This window comes from Galleria mellonella, unplaced genomic scaffold (assembly GCF_026898425.1).
Source record: "Galleria mellonella isolate WM207_F2 unplaced genomic scaffold, CSIRO_AGI_GalMel_v1 utg109, whole genome shotgun sequence".
Classification (NCBI taxonomy): domain Eukaryota; kingdom Metazoa; phylum Arthropoda; class Insecta; order Lepidoptera; family Pyralidae; genus Galleria; species Galleria mellonella.
In genome coordinates this window covers 1,335,079-1,354,655 of record NW_026441972.1, presented here as the reverse complement: position 1 = coordinate 1,354,655, position 19,577 = coordinate 1,335,079, and the positions used below count along the sequence as shown (strand labels likewise).

The following is a 19,577-nucleotide window of genomic DNA, read 5'->3' as shown; positions in this document are numbered from 1 at the left end:
AAAATTCATTCAAGATTGCTTTGTCCTTTAACTACATAATTAAAAGCGAGTAATCAATGTATTATTGTACTATTTTAGGTGAGATTACTAATGTAGTCTATCGCTTAGCGTTGGAAAGAAAGTTAGCTGACGGTTAGTTGACAGTGGCAGCAGTGTTGGAAACATGGCAATTTTGGTACAACTACTTGGCACAATTGTTGGTGAGTTTCATGAATAAATTTACATAATATACGTATTTACATATACAGAAAAGTAGACATGAATGTAATTGAAAATTGAAGGGAAAATAATTGAGTGTTTGCATGGGAGTTTTTTTTTCAAAAATACTTGTCTATTCAGAGTATATTTAGAATAATTTTAATTGTGTATTATGATTAATTTTGTTTTATTATGGTGTACATTTCCCATGGATTAGATTATGTTTAGACAGCGTCATTGTGAGTATGGTAAAATAATTATTTTTATTTTATTTAATACTAGCGACCCGCCCCGGCTTCGCACGGATGTAATGCTGATACTAAATAGCCCCCCATTATATTACGACATCACATTAGAAACCCCTAAAATTATCAGTGTTCCTCTACTATATTATGCATGTATTATACACATAAACATTCCTCTTGAATCACTCTATCTATTAAAAAAAACGCTTCAAAATCCGTTGCGTAGTTTCAAAGATTTAAGCATACATAGGAACGGACAGACAGCGATAGCGACTTTATTTTTTACTATGTAATGATGTCGATATTGAAAACGAAATATAAATAAAAATCCCGTTTACATACACACCAATACATACATATACACGCATGTGGTCCCGGTATAGAATAGGCCACTCCTTCCTATCCCGTGGGTGTCGTAAGAGCCTATTAAAGAAGGTGAGAGATGGGCAGCAGCGTTCCTCTTAAAACATCTCTTAAAGCTGACTGCGGTTGCCAACTCGCCTGCCAAGCGTGGCAACTACTGGCATAACCCTCCCAAGGGGAGTCTTATGTTCAGCAGTGGATAGTCAAATGCTGATAGGATGATGAAGTTACATCCCCCATTACGTTTACTCTCTTGCGCTACATAATACATACCCATATATGACACGTCTTACAGCATACACAATTTTTTATTAATTTATTAGTAGTTTGTTTGAATCGAAGCATTTGGCGTTCCATTGTTTCTGCCTACCCTAATGGGAGACAGGCGTGACAGATATGTATGTATGTATGTATTAGTGGTAAAATCTCATACGAAAATAATTTCTTTAAATAAAAACTAGTAGGTAAAAATTATCTGTAGGTACTACTAGAAAGCCGTGTGGTCCCGGCATAGAATAGGCCACCCCCTTCTTTACCGTTGTTGTAGGGGGCGACTAAGAGAGTTTATGATGCAAGGATAGGCAACAGCGTCCGGGGGAGACCCTGTCACCGAAGACTTAGTCGGATATATAAATTGGCGTACAAAGTTTTTTTTTATTCAACTTAGAATGGCAAATAAGCTGACGGCCCACCTGATGGAAAGTTGTAACCATCGCCTATAGACATGAGCAGTACCATGGATATAACAGAGCTGTTTCGCTCATGATACCCCCCATGCGTTGCCATTCCTGAGTATTATTATTCCTCTGTACCCTGTAAATTCACTGCCATATCCCACCCTTCAAACCGAAACACAGCCATGCAAACACAACTGCTTCGCGGTTGAAACACGAATGTTCTTGTGTGTGCTAGATTCTATTTGATTAGATATCTATAAAATGCCTGTAACGTTTTTTTTAAGGAGTGATGATGGAATGGTAAAATCAATTGCTTGATGACAGGTGAAAATGAATTCAGATCAGTTGTCCCACGAAATCACGATGGTTTCCAGGGAAACCACGTGGATGTCGACTTGATAGGATATATTGCTAGCAATGGGACTGTCAGATCACATTACTGACAATCTCTTTCCTCCCGATGCCTTTAATTTGGAGTAGTTTACTATAAAACGAAAAATAATCGATCTCCTCATTTCCTCCAGTGTGCTTCTTAACAATGACCATGGGTTTGATATTCACGTGGCCATCGTCAACTATTATACTCTTCAAATCTGAGAATACAACGCTACACAGAGTGATAACAGAGACAGAGGCCTCACTAGTGGGCAGTCTGTCGAGTATAGGAGCCTTATTCGGTACTCCATTAGCCGGACTACTTTTGGACAGGCTTGGGAGGAAAGGCACTGGAGTTTTATTCTCGCTGCTGAGTGTTGTAAGTGCGTCATTTATATGTTAATATTTCACACTGAAATCCATATCACTGGTTATTTGATTATAATTATTTTATTTAATTCTGCTATCATTAGTATTTTTTTTTTTTATCCAACTTAGAATGGCAAACAAGCTGACGGTCCACCTGATGAAAAGTGGTAATCGTCGCCTATAGACATGAGCAGTATCATGGTAACAGAGTGTACTGTTTCGTGACATCTCCTATGTGTTGGCATTCCTGAGTACTCAGATGTTATTCCTCTGTACCCTGTAAATTTACTGCCATATCCCACTCTTTAAACCGAAACACAGCTATGCAAACACAACTGCTTCACAGAGGTGCCCAAGTAAACGACTTTTGTACAAAATCTCCCTCTGTGTGTGACTGTCAACACTCGAAGATTGGCCACCGCTATTACTACCAGAAGTTCTACAACTATCTATTTTAGTCATCAATCTCTGACTGCCATTTTGTTCACGCACGTTTTGCCACACGTGTTTGAGGCATCTTCAGGCAAATTGAAATTAAATTGCAAGGCTAATTGTGGTGGTCAATCTTTGAGTGTTGGCATATTTTTTTTTAATGGATGAAAATGGCATAGTAACCCCGTCTGCACTATCGGTATACACTGGCAGCGTACCAGTGAGAGGTGATAGATGAAAATGAAAAGGCAGGCCAGTTAGCCCATCGTAACGATTACAACGATAAATTAGTCACGACAGTTTTTCAGAGGAAAACTGTGTGGAGGTCGACCTGATAGCGTATATTGATAGTTTCCCCCCAGTATTGGCATGTTAACAGTTTGTAGTTTTTTTTATCAGAGCTCTTATTAAGAGTATTTTTCAGAATTTTCGTATGTCTGTCGGAACGCAATATACATATTGTATTATAGGGTAACGCAAAAACTGCTATACCAAAAACTGCTATACCAAAAACTGCTATACCAAAAACTGCTATACCAAAAACTGCTATACCAAAAACTGCTATACCAAAAACTGCTATACCAAAAACTGCTATACCAAAAACTGCTATACCAAAAACTGCTATACCAAAATCAAGCCAGAAACTAGTATAGAAATATCTTTTATTTATTTATGCTTTATTATATACATTAATAATACATAAAGAAATATGAAATGTGGAAAGCAAATGTGCAAAGGCGAGCTTATCTCTACAAGAATTCTCTTCCAGAAAACCTAAAATGGAAAGGAATTATTCTTGCAGATAAAGTTGCGAGCTACAAATAGTATTAAAATAATTATCCTCGCAGGTATGCTGGACTATGGTTGCAGTCAGCAACCGTGTGGAGGTAGTGCTGGCTTCTCTATTCTTGTCAGGGTTAGCTGGCTCGTCCTTTCTCGTCGTGCCGGTGTTCGTGGGGGAATTCTGTCAAGATTCCATTAGAGGGTCCATGGTGACGGCTGCCATAGTGTTCTATGGTGTGGGAATGTTGCTCTCATATTTGATGGGGGGCCTGCTTTCTTACTGGAACATGATATATGCCTCCCTCACTCTGGCCACTACTAATGTGTGTTTGCTGATCATTCTGAAGGAGTCACCGACATTTTTGTTGTCCAAAGGTTTGGAGAAGGTGAGTTGCCATTAAAATAATCTGCTCGTAACTATAATTTATTTATTCACTAGCCATCGACGCGACGCCAGCAATTTCGTCTTAGATAGATAGATAGATACTCTTTATTGTTTCCTCCAAAAGATTACAATAGTAAACTTATTACAAATATAAACAATTACAAGAAATAATCACAATCAGACAACAATGGGCGACCTTATCGCTAAGAGCGATCTCTTCCAGAATTTCGGTCGTGTTTCGTTGCGGACGCGATAATCGGACAGTTACTTTCGTGGTAGGCCCGCAGGCAACCTTTGATAATAAAATTAATCATTTATTATTTGGAATTAATAATTACAATATCCTCGGTGTCCACATCTCCAGCACCGTAGAGTTTCAATGTCATCTAGAAGGGTCAAGCTGGCGTCCAAAAAGCTCGGGGTGTTCAATAGAGCGAAACAGAGGGCAAATGGCAGAGAGGAAATGTTTTCCGAAATTTCGGGTCCGAACGAAACACAAATTTGATGTTAAAATTACATAATACATACCGTTTTAAAATATTTAAAATGCTAAAATATCGTTCCTTTGGACTTTTAGGGTAGGATTTATGACAAACGAAATGTTAAGCTCCATTTACTGGGTCGATTTCGGTATGAACAAAAATACGAAATTGAGTCCGAAAGTTCGGAATTTCATTTAATGGTACACCTCCAGAACTTGACCCTGAGACAAAGAACAATTGTACAAGTCGCAAATCCGGGAGGAAAGGATTTGTTAGTAATGGGACCTAACAGCTCCATTGCTAGCAATGTACCGGACGGTGTTCTCTACCAGTTAACCATTGAGCAAACCAAGAAATAAGTAGGCGGTGCATTATTGAATTTAATATATACTTATATTATTATATATTCTTTATTGCACAATAAATTTTTGTACAAATGGCGAGCTTAATGCCATATAGCATTCTCTACCAGCTAACCGTTAGATATAAACAGAAAGCGTATGAAGGGCAGATGTGGTGAAAAATATGTGACATAATTATAGTAATATACTGAAATAATTATACAGAGTAATACATAAGAAATACACATATAACGAGTAGAATTGTATATTTTAATGTATATATATATATATATATATATATATATATATATATATATATATATATATATATATATATATATATATATATATATATTTGTGATTAATATAAAAAAAATCTGTAGAGAGGTCAATTCTGTACATGAAATATATTTCCAAAATAACTATCAGGCGGTGACTAGTGATCGATACTGATGCCAAAAATGCAATCAGTAAAATTTTTGTCTGTCTCTCTATATGTTTGTTATAGAAACAAAAACTACTCGACGGATTTTAACGAAACTTGGTACAATTATTCTTCATACCCCTGGGCAGGTTATAGTATACTTTTCATCACGCCACGATCAATAGGAGCAGAGCAGTGAAGGGAAATGTGTTTGTTACATCAAAACCACTGAACCGTGAGGAAGGACATAGACTACTTATTTTACGAAAACCAATGTCGCGGGCAACAGCTAGTTAATAATAATAAAATAAATAAATAAAATAAAAAAAAATTATACAGAAAACACGTACCTATCGCGAAACAATAATAATATGGACATGTACAATTTCAATGCTTTATAACTATAATATCGACTATTTTTAAATGTTGACATAATTAACTAATTCAATGTAACAATTAATATGTATTTAGAATAATTATTTGGACATACGTAATTGATAAATTTTTACTTAACACGTGCTAAGACAAAATTTGCATGCGTTTAGATAAGGCGAAATGTGTAGCTCAGTTACCATTTAAGACTTTTGTACCACATTTCGAGCAAATAAATTATTTTTATTCTTATTCTTAACGATGTTAATTATTGAATAATATTGTAATAAACTCATTAAATATTTCTAAAATAAAAAAAAAAGTTGTCCTCCTCTCTCCTACCTGCTGTGCCCAACAGGATCCACAATTAGAGTTGTTTTAATATCTACCAACCACATCATGAAATGCAATAAGAAATAAATTGGGGGGAAAGAGATTGTTAGTAATGGAGACTGAGAATCCTATTACTAGCAATATACCCAACCAGGTCGACCTCCTCGCGGTTCCCCCCGGAAACTATCATGGTTAATTCCTGATGAATTCATCATGATGGGCTAACTGGCCTGTTTTCATTCTCATCTATCACCCTGCACTGGTGCTCCGTCAGCGTATCCCGTTAGCGCAGGCGGGGTTACCATACCATTTTCACCCATCAAAAAAAAAATAAGAAATAAATTATCTTGTTCTCTGTACATACATTCGTATACATGACGATGATGTTTCCAGGCGGCAGCGGAGTCTGTAGCTTTCTATAGAAGCGCGAAGCAAAATTCGATGGAAGTGTTGCAGGAGATGGCATTGATCAAGCGAGTGCTCAACGCGAACGCCGATGGTAGTTAGTATAATTTAGTTTATACCATTGAGGTCGCAAATAAGCTTATGGTCCACTTGATGGTAATTAGTTACCGTAGCCTTCAAATTAAACAAGTACATGATCTTACTAGGCTTATGTCCAAAAAGTTTACAAGAGGGAGACTTTGTATATTTATTCGTTTATATATGTAAGTAAATTTTAGTATGTATGTATATCAATAATTAGTAGTACCGCATTCGAGTATTCTGCCACTTCCCTATGGTTGACTGGGAGAGAATGCTTTTAGCATTAAGTCCGCCATGTACACATATATGTACTAATTAATAAATAAATAAATAAAAATAATAATCCAGTGCTTCAAAATGTATATCAAAAAATAAAAATCATATTCGTTAGTGTTCCACGTGAGATCTCATAAAACGTAAATTGTGCTGATTAACTGAAAATATTTTGTACTCAATCAATCAATCAATCATCTTTATTCATATACATCTGTTACAGATACTTATGATACGTCAGTCTATAATTATAATAATTACTATAGAAAATAATATTGATTTAAGAAAAAATGCAATAATTACATTTACAATACAATTCACATTAATACAAAATTCAAATCCATGCAGTTTTGTCATTTAAATAGTCATTTAATTTATAATATGCTTTTGTACAGAGAGTCCTTTTTATATATGTCTTAAATTTTCTTTCATTTAATTGTAAAACGTCATCTGGAAGTTTATTATAAAAACGTATACAGTTCCCCATGAAAGATGTACTGACTTTTCTAAGGCGATAACAAGGAACATTCAATTTGTTTTTATTTCTTGTATTGAAATTATGTATGTCACTGTTATTTTTAAAAAGATTTATATTTTTACGTACATACATAATGTTTTCGTATATATATTGCGAGGGAACAGTAAGTATACCTGTTTGCTTAAAATATTCTCTAAGAGATTCCCGAGAAGGCAAATTAAATATTGACCGAACTGCTCTTTTTTGCAGTACAAAGATTGTATCGATGTCAGCAGCCCTCCCCCATAATATAATGCCATATGACATGATACTGTGAAAGTAACTAAAATATACAAGCTTAGCTGTTATTGTATCAGTTAATTGTCGGATTTTTCTAACAGCATAAGCAGCTGAACTCAGCCTGTTGGCCAATTCAAATATATGGGAGCCCCATTGCAACTTATAATCAACTACTATGCCAAGAAAAGTGGTTTTATCTACAAAGTCTAAATCCTGGTGGTCTAATCTAATAGCGGTATTCACTTGCTTAGTATTAGATATGGAAAATCTGATATATTTAGTTTTTTTTGAATTAAGTACTAGATTATTTGACGTAAACCATATCAAAACCTTAGACAAAGCAACATTTACATGGTCAAGGTTATGTGTATTTCTATTCACTTTAAACATTAGTGAAGTGTCATCAGCAAATAATACAATATCAGACAAATCTTGAACATGATACGGTAAGTCATTCATGTATACAAGAAAAAGAAAAGGACCCAAAATAGATCCCTGAGGCACACCCATTTCAATATAAGATCCACTAGAATTGACACCGTTTACTTCTACTATTTGAATTCTTGAATTTAAGTAAGATTTTAAGAGATCTAAAGACTTATTTCTAACTCCATAATGTTCAAGCTTCATTAATAAAGTTTTATGATCGACGCAATCGAATGCCTTAGAAAGATCACAAAATACACCAATTACATCTTGTGAATTCTCCCATGCACTGAAAATGCATTGCATTAAATTAATGCCGGCATCAACAGTGCATCGTCCTTTTGTAAATCCATATTGTTGCTTGTGGAGTAAGTCACGTAAATTGAAATGGTCTAACATTTGTAGAAGAATTAATTTTTCGAAAATCTTACTAAATACTGGTAGAATTGAGATTGGCCTAAAGTTAGTAAGGTTTTCCTTATCACCAGACTTAAATAACGGCATTATTTTACTAACTTTCATTAGATCTGGAAACACTCCTTGATCAATACTCTTGTTAAATATTATAGCCAGATGAGGAGCAATTTCATTTATTACAGATTTCATTACCTTTACTGACATACCCCAAATATCTTCCGTATTTTTCAAATTGAGAGAGTTAAAGGCTTTTATTATACAAGAAGAATTTATGTAATGAAACCTAAAATCATAGATACAGGAACTCACAGTGTTTTTTAATAATTGTTTAGCTAAATCAGGTGACGAATTTAATGATTTTGTTGCTTTTAAAGGTATTGTTGAGAAAAAATTTTCGAAAACTTGAGCAACTTGATCATTTTTATCAACGATACCATTTTCAGTTTTCAGCCTATATTTTAACTGACGAGACTTTTTGTTACCTATTTCCGTGTTTATTATGTTCCACGTAGTCTTTATTTTGTCTTTAGATGTTGTAATTTTGCGTTTTAAGTGAAGGATCTTAGCAGCGTTACACACTCTTTTAAATATTTTTGAGTAATTTTTCACATATTCAACAAAAATAGGTTCTTGCAAATAGCTCTTGATATCATACAGTTGATACATATTCTCTCTACTTTTTCTAATACCAAACGTAGACCATTCACTAAATTTTGAATTCTTAATCTTTGACTTCTTAATTGGAAAATTATTATCAAAATGAGATTTTACTATATTGAAAAATCGGTCATATAATGTACTAGGATTTATATTATTATCATCATACTTTAAAAAAGGTAGGCTTTCCTTTAATCTATCCCTGAATTTCTGCAATTTATATGCTGTTGTTGGTCTATAAAGTTTATAGGTATCTTCCGTAATTTCATTACATGTAAATGTCACACTTTGTCCGCAATGGTCCGAAGGTAAAGTATTTATAATAGATTTATTTAAAATATTAAAATTACAATATATATTGTCAATACATGTTGCTGTATTACATGTAATTCGCGTCGGTTCTAAGAAGACATGAACTAGACCAAAACTTTTAAACAAACTATTGATTTTTGTCTTCATAGGACTATCAATTAGAAGGTCCACGTTAAAGTCCCCGCATACTAATATAGATTTATTACTTTTAAATGCTAATTTCAGTACATCCTCCATGATGGACTCAAATTTGACGTAGTCTGAGTTTGGGGGTCTATATACACATATAATTATATATTTATCCAACTCTGTACATGAGATTTCAACAACACATTCCTTAGAAAGTGCTACTATATCTTTACGCTCTTTAACTTTAATATTTCTATTTACAAAAATAATAGACCCTCCTCTTATAGAGTTTTGTCTGTTGAATACACTCTGGATTTTATAATTCGGTATGTGAATTGACATGTTTGTCATTTTTAGCCAATGTTCAGTGAGGCATAGAATGTCAATATTAAATTCATTTAAAAATAATTCTATTAGTAATTCTTTGCCAAGAAAGCCTTGAATATTTTGATGAACTAGTTTAAGATGTTTTGGCTTTCTCTTTGTCAGTAAACTAAGTTTAAATAATCATTAGTATAATTACTAAATCCTATACAATTTTTATGTTTAACTGTTATACTATTTATAACAGGACTATGTAATATATTATAAGCTAACAATGTAGCTAACTGTCGTTTGTAAAATTGTGAGAGGTACAATGTACCTTCAGTCAATTTAAAATTATTTACAAATTTATTTGTATCAAAACAATGAATATTTTCAACAAAACAGCTCATGTTATACATTAAAGTATTAAGTCTATAAATTTGTTGGTTCTGATTTCGAGACAATGAAACCGAATAAGGAAAAGTACATATAATAAATTTTTTTATAGTCATATTTGAGACAGATTTAAGAAGATATCTCAAGTCCTTCTGAGAAACACCTATACTATTTCCTATCAAAAATACAATAGTAGTGTGTTTATTGTAATTGTTTTGATTACATAACATTTGTTTTACAATATAATTAAATGGGGCATCGGGTATACAATTATTTACGATTTGTTCTGACATACAATTATTCATAATTAATCCTAAGTTAATTCCTATTCTATCTGAGTACAATACAGTATTACTATTATGTATCTGTCGTCGGGTAAAGTCGTCAGATGATAAATTTGACTGTGTGTGAGTAGCAATTGGTACCATAGGTAAAGAAAGACTATTGGGTTTTGTGGTGCTGCTTGGTTCTTCTTCCACCACTTGTTCCAATATACCACTTGGTTCTCTTGAATTGATTTCAATCAATTCCTTGACCACCACATTATGTTTGTATATTTGAATTTGGGCACTTGTGTATTTGTCACTAATAGACTGCAATGAAGATTCCAACTCCTTTATATGCAGCAATAATTTAGTAGTGTTTGTATCAAACTGTAATTTGTTACTCCAGAATTGATTTTCATAATATTTCAAGTAGTTATCGAATTTTTTCTCAGTTTCTATATCTGTTTTTAAAACACAGTTTTTATATTTTGTCAAATATTTATTACATTTCTTAATTTGTTTACTTATTTTCATATATTTTCTACTTTTTTTTTCTCTGTTAATAAGATATTTCGGTTTTTTCTTCGAAAATATAGATTTTCTAGTCTTGGAAGTATTTTTGCTGCTGTAAAGTGGGTTATCGCATAAGCTGTGGTCCATTAATTCGGCATATAACGTCATAGTTTTTTCAGCTTCTTGGTCACACATTCTACTATTTAATGTATTTATTTCATTATAAGCTTCGGCAAGTTGGCATTCCAACTCATGGATACGGTTTAACGCACTATCGTGAGCATGTCGACACTGGTCAAATGAATCGATAATAGCCTGCAGTTCGTCGCATTTACTTATCGTACTTTGATGTTGGTTGTCCAATTCCACCAATTTTTGTTTTAATATAGTATTTTTCTTTAAAATATTTGTGATTTCCACTTCCCCTTCATCTCGCTCCTGTATTAGCTTTTCACATAGCTCTTTCTTTTCTTTTAACTCAAGTACGGCCTTTTTTAATTTGAGTTCCAAGTCCTTACTGCGAGTTACCATTTTATTCGAAATAAAAAAACAACCAAATATAAAAATAAAAATGTTAAAAATATAGGTTTATAATACATATACACATACATACATATATATATATAAACATACACATACACACACATACACATACATATACATACACACATAAATCTATTATAGGTACTGGTGAGTTTTTCTTGTCTGCTAAATTCTAATTTTTGTATCTCTAGGCTTTAATTGTGATATAGGTTTCACGTTATTAAATAAGCTTTAACTTAATTTACGAATAAAATAACAGCGCGTGTATTGTTTACACGGCGATTCATTCATGAGTAATAATTGAACAATCACATCAAAAAAAAGTAATTATTATCATACAAAGGTTATATATATATATATATATATATTTATATATATGTATAAAGAAAGTTCAATGACGCCACGACACCAATTCAGTTATGAAGTTGTCGGTGAAATATTCAATTACAATCTTCGCTATTTGACAGTTTATTTTCTTGAAATTTTCAGTTACTGAAGGTGATTGAAACAATTAATTATACACTTTAACCATCAACCGTCACTTGCACTTTTTATTAATAATATACAAAATATTTATTCACAATTCTCTACAATAACACTTGTATTGTTGATTGTAAGTATATATTCATTACATTGTAACTTACTTATTATTATTTATTTATACTTATGTGGTTTAGAATTGTTACGTTATCTTTAAAACGACCAGAATGAACTCAATTTTAACTTTAAGTTTTCTTCAATTTGGATGAACGGTTTTTATCACAAACACGAACACAGGAAATTTAAGTACTAATACACAGTTTAATCGCGTATAATTTAGGTAAATACAGAATTTTCTATTTTTAAGAATAAAAAATACACGAGCTCAATGTTTATCTGTCAGGTGGCGCCACCTATCCTCTCATGCGATTTACATGCGATGTGCATTATATGAAAGATAATATTTAACGGCATGCTGTTAAACTTTATAATACCCTAGTACTATGGAAATAGTTACAGTACGTATTTAACTGTTATCTAATATTATCTAAGTAGATACCAAAATAGTTTATGAACAAAAATAAATTTTGAATGTGTTTTTACAAGAACATCATAATGAAAAGTGTCAAATATTTTTTTTTTATGTGTAAAAGAGTCAACAAGGAGTTTATACCAATTAATAATCGAACAGATTATGATCAAAGTTCAAATTTTTTGTCTATAGTCCATGTATGACTAATTATGGTTGAAATTACATTTATTTATTTATTTATTACATCCACTGGGTGAGCCTTACAGTCTTCCAATACGCTCACTCAGGGAAGCATGAGTACAATAACATATAAAAAGGAATATTACACATATATAACAAGAATAATATAAAAAAATTTAACTGAAACAAAAAACGTCTGAACACAAATACTCTGTGGTCACTCGACGAGAACTCCAGCAAGTTGGAGGCAAATACATCCAATTGCGGATACTGGCTCAAAATATCATTGAGTAGTTTCAATGCAAGAGATGGGGGAGCCTGCTTAGCGAACTCTGTTCTTCGTAATGGAACATCGAATAAGTGCCGTCGACGTGCTCGCACGTACTTACTGGGCGCTCCTATTGATATTGATTCCAGTACAGTTTGGTTAATGGCGTTTTTTGGCATGTTCTTAAAATTTATTATATCCTAGTACTTTGGGAATACTTCTGTATGACTAACATTTTCCAAGTAAAAAAAATTGTTTTCGTCAGTCATTTAGGGTTCCGTACCAAATTTTACATTTAGGGTTCCGTACCAAATTTTATATTTTATATTTACATGAGTAGATTATATTATTATCTGTCTGTCACAGTGCACTTAAACACTACTAATCTTGTTGCTTTAAAATTTGGAATAGTTTTAGATATTACTAAAATTCATTATTGTAGCATATTTTTTTTTTAGCGGATTCATTCAGAAGAGATAGTCGAAATTCTGAAATATGATAGAGTTTCATTTGCACGTTATGAAACTAATTTTTATTTCTTATTTTTATTTTACTTTCACAGGAAAACATACTAAAGCATCTGTTTATATATATATATATATATATATATATATATATATATATATATATATATATATATATATATATATATATATATATATATATATATATATAACAATAATCAATTTTTAATTTTTTAATCCTCTCTAATTAAACAGAGGTTTCTCGAAGTCCCTCTCTAACGTGTTTTTTATATAAGTTTGGATAGATTAGCTGTATGTAATTATTTTTAAAGCAAAAAACACAACACAATAATTTAAAATATTGTCAATTTTTCGTAACATATACGGGTATATTTAAATATACCTAATATTCATAGATTCATATCCATCATTAACTGTCCACTGCTGTACATAGTCAGTAGCTGCCACACTTGGCAAGCGGATTGGCAACCGCAGTTAACCATTAAGTTTAGGTTACTATGTGTAAGTTGAATCTGATTAAATTTATCTTTACTATGCATTTCCGATGTCTTTCAGGTACCACACCTATTGAGGAGAAGTTAAACCCATCAATGGAGAAAGAGAAATTACCCGTGTGGCAATATTTCAGTAAGTATGGCTACGCGTGGGCGACACAGTGTATCCTGTGATCTCCATAGTTTTAAATAGATGATGATGGAATAGTAAGTCAGTACGCGCTATCGGTATGCGTTAACAGGACACTGCACTATTTAAATATGCACTCTGCAAAAATTTAATGTTTCGAAATTGGGTACAGAGGAATAACACCTGAGTCCTCAGGAATGGCAATGCATGGGGGGTATCATGGGCGAAACAGTATACTCTGTTATGTCCATGGTACTACTGCTCATGTCTATAGGCGACGGTTATCACTTTCGATCAGGTGGGCCGTCAGCTTGTTTGCCATTCTGAGTTACATAATAGAAAATTCGAGAGGAAACCATGTAGATATCGACCTGATATTGCTAGCAATGGGCATTAACATCTCCATTGCTAACAATCCTGCTCTCTTTTCGCGGAAGTTATCTTGGTAGCGATTAGTCGTGATAATATGTATTTTATTATAATGTAGGGGGCAAACGAGCATGCGGCTCACCTGATGGTAAGTGATTACCACCACCCGTAGCCACTTGTAACATCACAGAAATTGCAGGTACGTTGTTGGTCTTTTAAGAAGCAATGTGCTTTGTTTCTTGAAGGTTCCAATGCTGTGTCTATTAGGAAATACTGGGAGTATTTTTTTATGGATGATAATGAAATGGTTGCCCCACTTGCGCTATCGGTATACACTAGTGGGGCACCAGTGAGGGATGACAGATGAGGATGAAAGCAGGTCTGTTAGTCCATCGTGACGAATTTCACAATAATTAATCAAGACAGTTTCTAGGGGGAACCGCGTAGAGTTCGACCAGATAGGGTGTAATGCAAAGAAGCTGTTGGCTCCCAGTTACTAACAGTCTCTTCCCCTTTGCTGCTGGGAGTTGGTTCCATGCTTTGATTGTGCCTGCAAGTAAATATTTACAGAAACGCACGGTTGAGGATCGACACTCTACGAGTACAACTGTCAGGGAAAAACGTGATGAAATTCAGCAGATGGTATCAATCGGAATAATTCCTTTGAACGTTCCCCATACAATATGCCATAAAAACGCAAATAGACGCAAAGACATGCAACGATACGTACGTAGAGGATACTTGATGGAAATTTTAGCTTTTTGTTGAAAGTATCGTAACCACACATTATTTATTATTAGATCGAAAAGGCTCGACTAGTTTCGGATTCAATTCGTAATCCTTAGTCCTTAATTTCCTTTTTTAGGCTCGTTCTTGCGTCACAGTCACTCATGACTAAGGATCACGGATTGACTCCGAAACTAGTTGAGTGTTTTCGATGTAAGTTTAATCGGTAGTTATTAAAGTGTTAATTTTTTCTTGCTAACTTTCAGAGAAGTCAAGATCAACCCGTCGGGCGATGTTCGTGACCCTGGTGCTGGTGACGGCGTCGATTCTCCAAGGTCTGATCGTGGTGCAGGTGTACGCGCAGCCGCTATTCTTGTCCGCAGCGCCGGAGATGTCGGCCACCCTCGGCAGCGTTATATTCGCATTATCGGCGTCTTGTCCGGTATTCCTGCGGCGTACATGGTTGATGCGTTTGGACGGAGGGTAAAGATCTTTATATCTGAGATGATATCTTGTAACTAACTAGTTAACCAATTTGTTTTTTTTTATGTGACTATTATACTTATATATACTTAATACTTATAATTATTTTCCTTAATGTTTTATTCTGTAAATTTTTTTTAATAATACAATACCTACTTGTACAACAATTAGTCCATTACCCTAAAGTTGTCTTGAAAAGATCGCTCTCAGCAATAAGACCGCCTTACTGTACTTATACAATTGTATCGTTATATTTATTAATTGTCTTCTTTATTTCCTATACTGTATAATGCAAATAAAGTATACTCATTCATTCATTCATCTTTTAATTGCAATAATTCATGTTAATTTCATCAAAGATTTACAATGCCGACTGCGCTCGCGGTGTAACAAACAGCGTGCTGGTCGCGCATTGCTGCTCGCGACACAGACGTTAACCGCGCTCATAAATAAGAACTTCTATTTAGTTAGAAACTAGTCGGACATCTCCCAATTGGGGGGAATGGGATTGTTTGTAATGAAATCTAACAGGATTGGGCCTGTTAGATCTCATTGCTTTACTAGTAGTAGCTAGCAATGTACCTTATCAGGTCGATCTTGTCAAATCTTGTTGAATTTGCCATAATGGGCTAACTGATCTGCTTTGATCCTTGCTTATCATCATCTCTCGCTAGTGCCCCGTCAGCGTATACCAATAGAGCAGGCGGGGTCACCGTTTATTAAAAAAAAAAAGAAAAAATATGTGCATCTGTAGTTATCATAAGCGCGGGAAAATAGAGTTTGGGTGTTGATGCGTTTTCGAGAGGGGGTGAGGTCAGGTCGCAGCGGGCAGTGGGGAGTGTACATACTGTACTTTAGTTTTCGTTATAATTTTTTATTTATTTATTGTTAAGTGTATTAAGTCTCTTATCCGAAAAATCGTCATAGTCGACGGATCTGACAAAGAATATATAGATGACGGATAGCAAAATCAATGCTATATAGGTACATCTCGGTGTGCATATACGAGTATAGCAACAGCTGAGGCGGCTCCAGCAACCAGCAAAATGAATTGTTTTCTTTTTTATTGTTGTTTTTTTAAATATTATTAGTGATTATATATATATATATATATATATATATATATATATATATATATATATATATATATATATATATATATATATAATTTTTAATTATTATAGATGTGTGTATGTATGCATGTGTATGTGTATGTATGTGTGTATATGTATATATGTGTATGTATTTTGCATATATAAAAACCGATCATTGTCATTACGCAAATGTGAAAACGATTCATGGCTTAACATAGATGTAAATTTGATTATGTATTGACTGTAATTCAGCTGTACGTTTTCCAAAAAATAAATAAATAAATAAAATAAATAAATAATAAAGACCATTCACCAGAGGGAGACTTTGTATAAAAGTCGATTGCTTGGGTACCTCTGTCTCATTCGTGTTTCAACCGTGAAGCAGTTGTGTTTGCATGGCTGTGTTTCGATTTGAAGGGTGGGATATGGCGTGAATTTACTGGGTACAGAGGAATAACACCCGAGTCCTCAGGAATGGCAACGCATGGGGGGTATTATGGGCGAAACAGTATACTCTGTTATGTCCACGGTACTGCTCATATCTATAGGCGACGGTTACCACTTTCCATCAGGTGGGCCGTCGGCTTGTTTGCCATTCTAAGTTGTATATAAAAAAAAGACTATCTATCTATCTAGTAATTTTACTTATACTACAATAATATCAAGGATTTAGTCTTAAGGTGCATAGAAATTAAAAATAATATAAATTATAAATAAATTAAGACCGTTTCCGACGGCCATTAAATATAAGCAGGTGTCAATAGGTCTTATTCATATAAAATATTCATAAATATAATATTATGACATATAATTATGGTAATTATTACTAGCTACATATAATTACTGTTTACTATTTATATAATAAAGGTCCTGCTGAGGTCGACAAAGGTTGTTTATTGTACAATCTTCAATATAGCATACACTTATAATATAAATATCTAATGGCGCTTTTAGGTCATCTATATGTCTACATTTTATGATTTCCTGGTTACTTTACTTTAAAAAGACGTATGGTCTTGGTAATGGATTGGGTCCGTACCTTTCCCATGGGTGTCGTAAGAGGCGACTAAGGGAACTTAGTGGTCGAGGGATGGGCAGCAGTGTCTCTTTTAAAACATCACCAAAAACTGCGCTTGCCAACCTGCCTGTCAAACCGCGCCAACTTTTTTTTATATATAACTTAGAATAGCAAGCAAGCTGACGGTCCTAATGATGGATAGACTGAGCAGTACCATGGACATAACAGAGTACTGTTTCGCCCATGATACCCCCCATGGGTTGTTATACCTGAGGACTCAGGTGTTAGTAACTATACCCCATATAATCCATAGAGTTTTACATATATATATATATATATATATATATATATATATATATATATATATATATATATATATATATATATATATATATATATATATATATATATATATATATATATATATACATATTTATATTTTATTTGCATTACTTACAGCACACAAATAACAACAGACAAATATAGACATGTACATACAGTGAAAATATAGATAGCAAAGAAAATAAAAAAAACATTCTTCCAGTTGTTTCTATATGCGAACCTATATGTAAAAATGTTCTAAATTTCAAATCAATAATAGCATTAGTAGCGAACGGACAATTGGACGGGCATTGAGGTTCCTTTTGCACATTCTTGGTACGGAATCCTAAAAATACCTATCCAAAAATGCTTAATATTTTAAATTAATACAAAAAAAACTTTTTTTGTCTTCATTTTCAGCCTCTGCTAATCTACGCATCCATCGCCGATGGTCTGTGTTGCGTCATTTGCGGGTCCCTGATCCATTTGCAGTGGGGTCCGAGCTATTTGACCCCAATGTTTATATTCATATTCTGCAGCGTGTACACTATTGGGCCAGGAAGTGTACCTTACGTGTTCTACGCTGAAGTGTTCCTGCCAGAGGTAACATACCCTGTATATTTTATAATACCATTTTTCTTACTAAAGCACGACATGTAACCTCACGTTCCTTGGCGACTAAGGGACCATAATGGTCAAGGGATGGGCAGCAACGTCCCTCTTATTTATTTAACTCTTTATTGCACCATAAATAAAAATATACAATGACAAGTGAATAATTCAAGTGAAATACAGTAACATAAATACAGATTGAAATATACACATAAATGTACAAAAGGCGGTCTTATCGCTAGGGCGATCTCTTACAGACAACCTGTGGTTAAAGGAGAACAGATAGAAGTGTGCAGGTGGTGCAAGAGTGAATTAATAATTTTTCGTGCATAAAATACAAAAACCTGTAATGCACAAAAATATCAAATACATATAATTTATTAAACTACTTACTATAACAATATATATATATATATATATAAAAATCCTTTTCGAGCTTATATAGTGCAGGTGAATGACCTAAGACTGACCTATAACCACTTATATCGAAACTATGATTGTTGTTTTCTTATAGGTCAGAAGTTACGTAAACATGGTAGTGGTGGAATGGGCGTGGCTGTGTAACTTCCTCATCCTGATAATCTTCGACCCCCTGGCTCGTGCTATCGGCCTGGGACCCGTGTTCTACCTCTTCGCCGTCGTCTGCTTCTTCACGGCGCTGTTCTCTGTATATTACATGCCAGAGACTAAGGGATTGGCGGCGGACGAAATTCAATTGTTGTTTACACCTAAGAAACGTAGACGGCATATTCAGACTTATGAATATTAGTGATTTTTTACGCAGTGCAGTGCAGTGTTGCCAAATTGGTTCATTTTTCCTCAATTTACGGTAAAACTTTTGTATCTCGAAAAAATGTTTTCGACATTTTTGGGAAAAAATAAAATCGATACAGAGCAATTCAGCTAATTTATTTGATAGTATTTGTAAGCATATATAGAATAATTACAAAGTTTTCGATTGGTTTAAAGTGAAGGAAATCAAAGCGAAGAAGGAAAAATGTTTTAGATTTGGGGATAATTGCACCTGACAACATTGGTGCAACGGTCCGTATAATTGAAGACCCGTTTTGTCTTTTTTTTTTATACAACTTAGAATAGCATACAAGCTGACGGCCCACCTGATGG

General features: G+C 33.8%; 1 protein-coding gene across 1 annotated transcript; it reads left to right on the top strand.

The window, feature by feature from the left end:
* The first annotated feature begins 138 nt into the window (after nucleotides 1-138).
* On the top strand, nucleotides 139-19,340 carry LOC113511259 (facilitated trehalose transporter Tret1-like). Its single transcript, XM_052892486.1, is given in 9 exon segments — nucleotides 139-200; nucleotides 2,008-2,237; nucleotides 3,508-3,828; nucleotides 6,173-6,278; nucleotides 13,761-13,832; nucleotides 15,191-15,346; nucleotides 15,349-15,407; nucleotides 18,261-18,443; nucleotides 18,967-19,340. Coding segments are annotated over 9 exon segments (1,419 nt in total). The 5' UTR covers nucleotides 139-163; the 3' UTR covers nucleotides 19,222-19,340.
* Nucleotides 19,341-19,577: the final 237 nt, after the last annotated feature.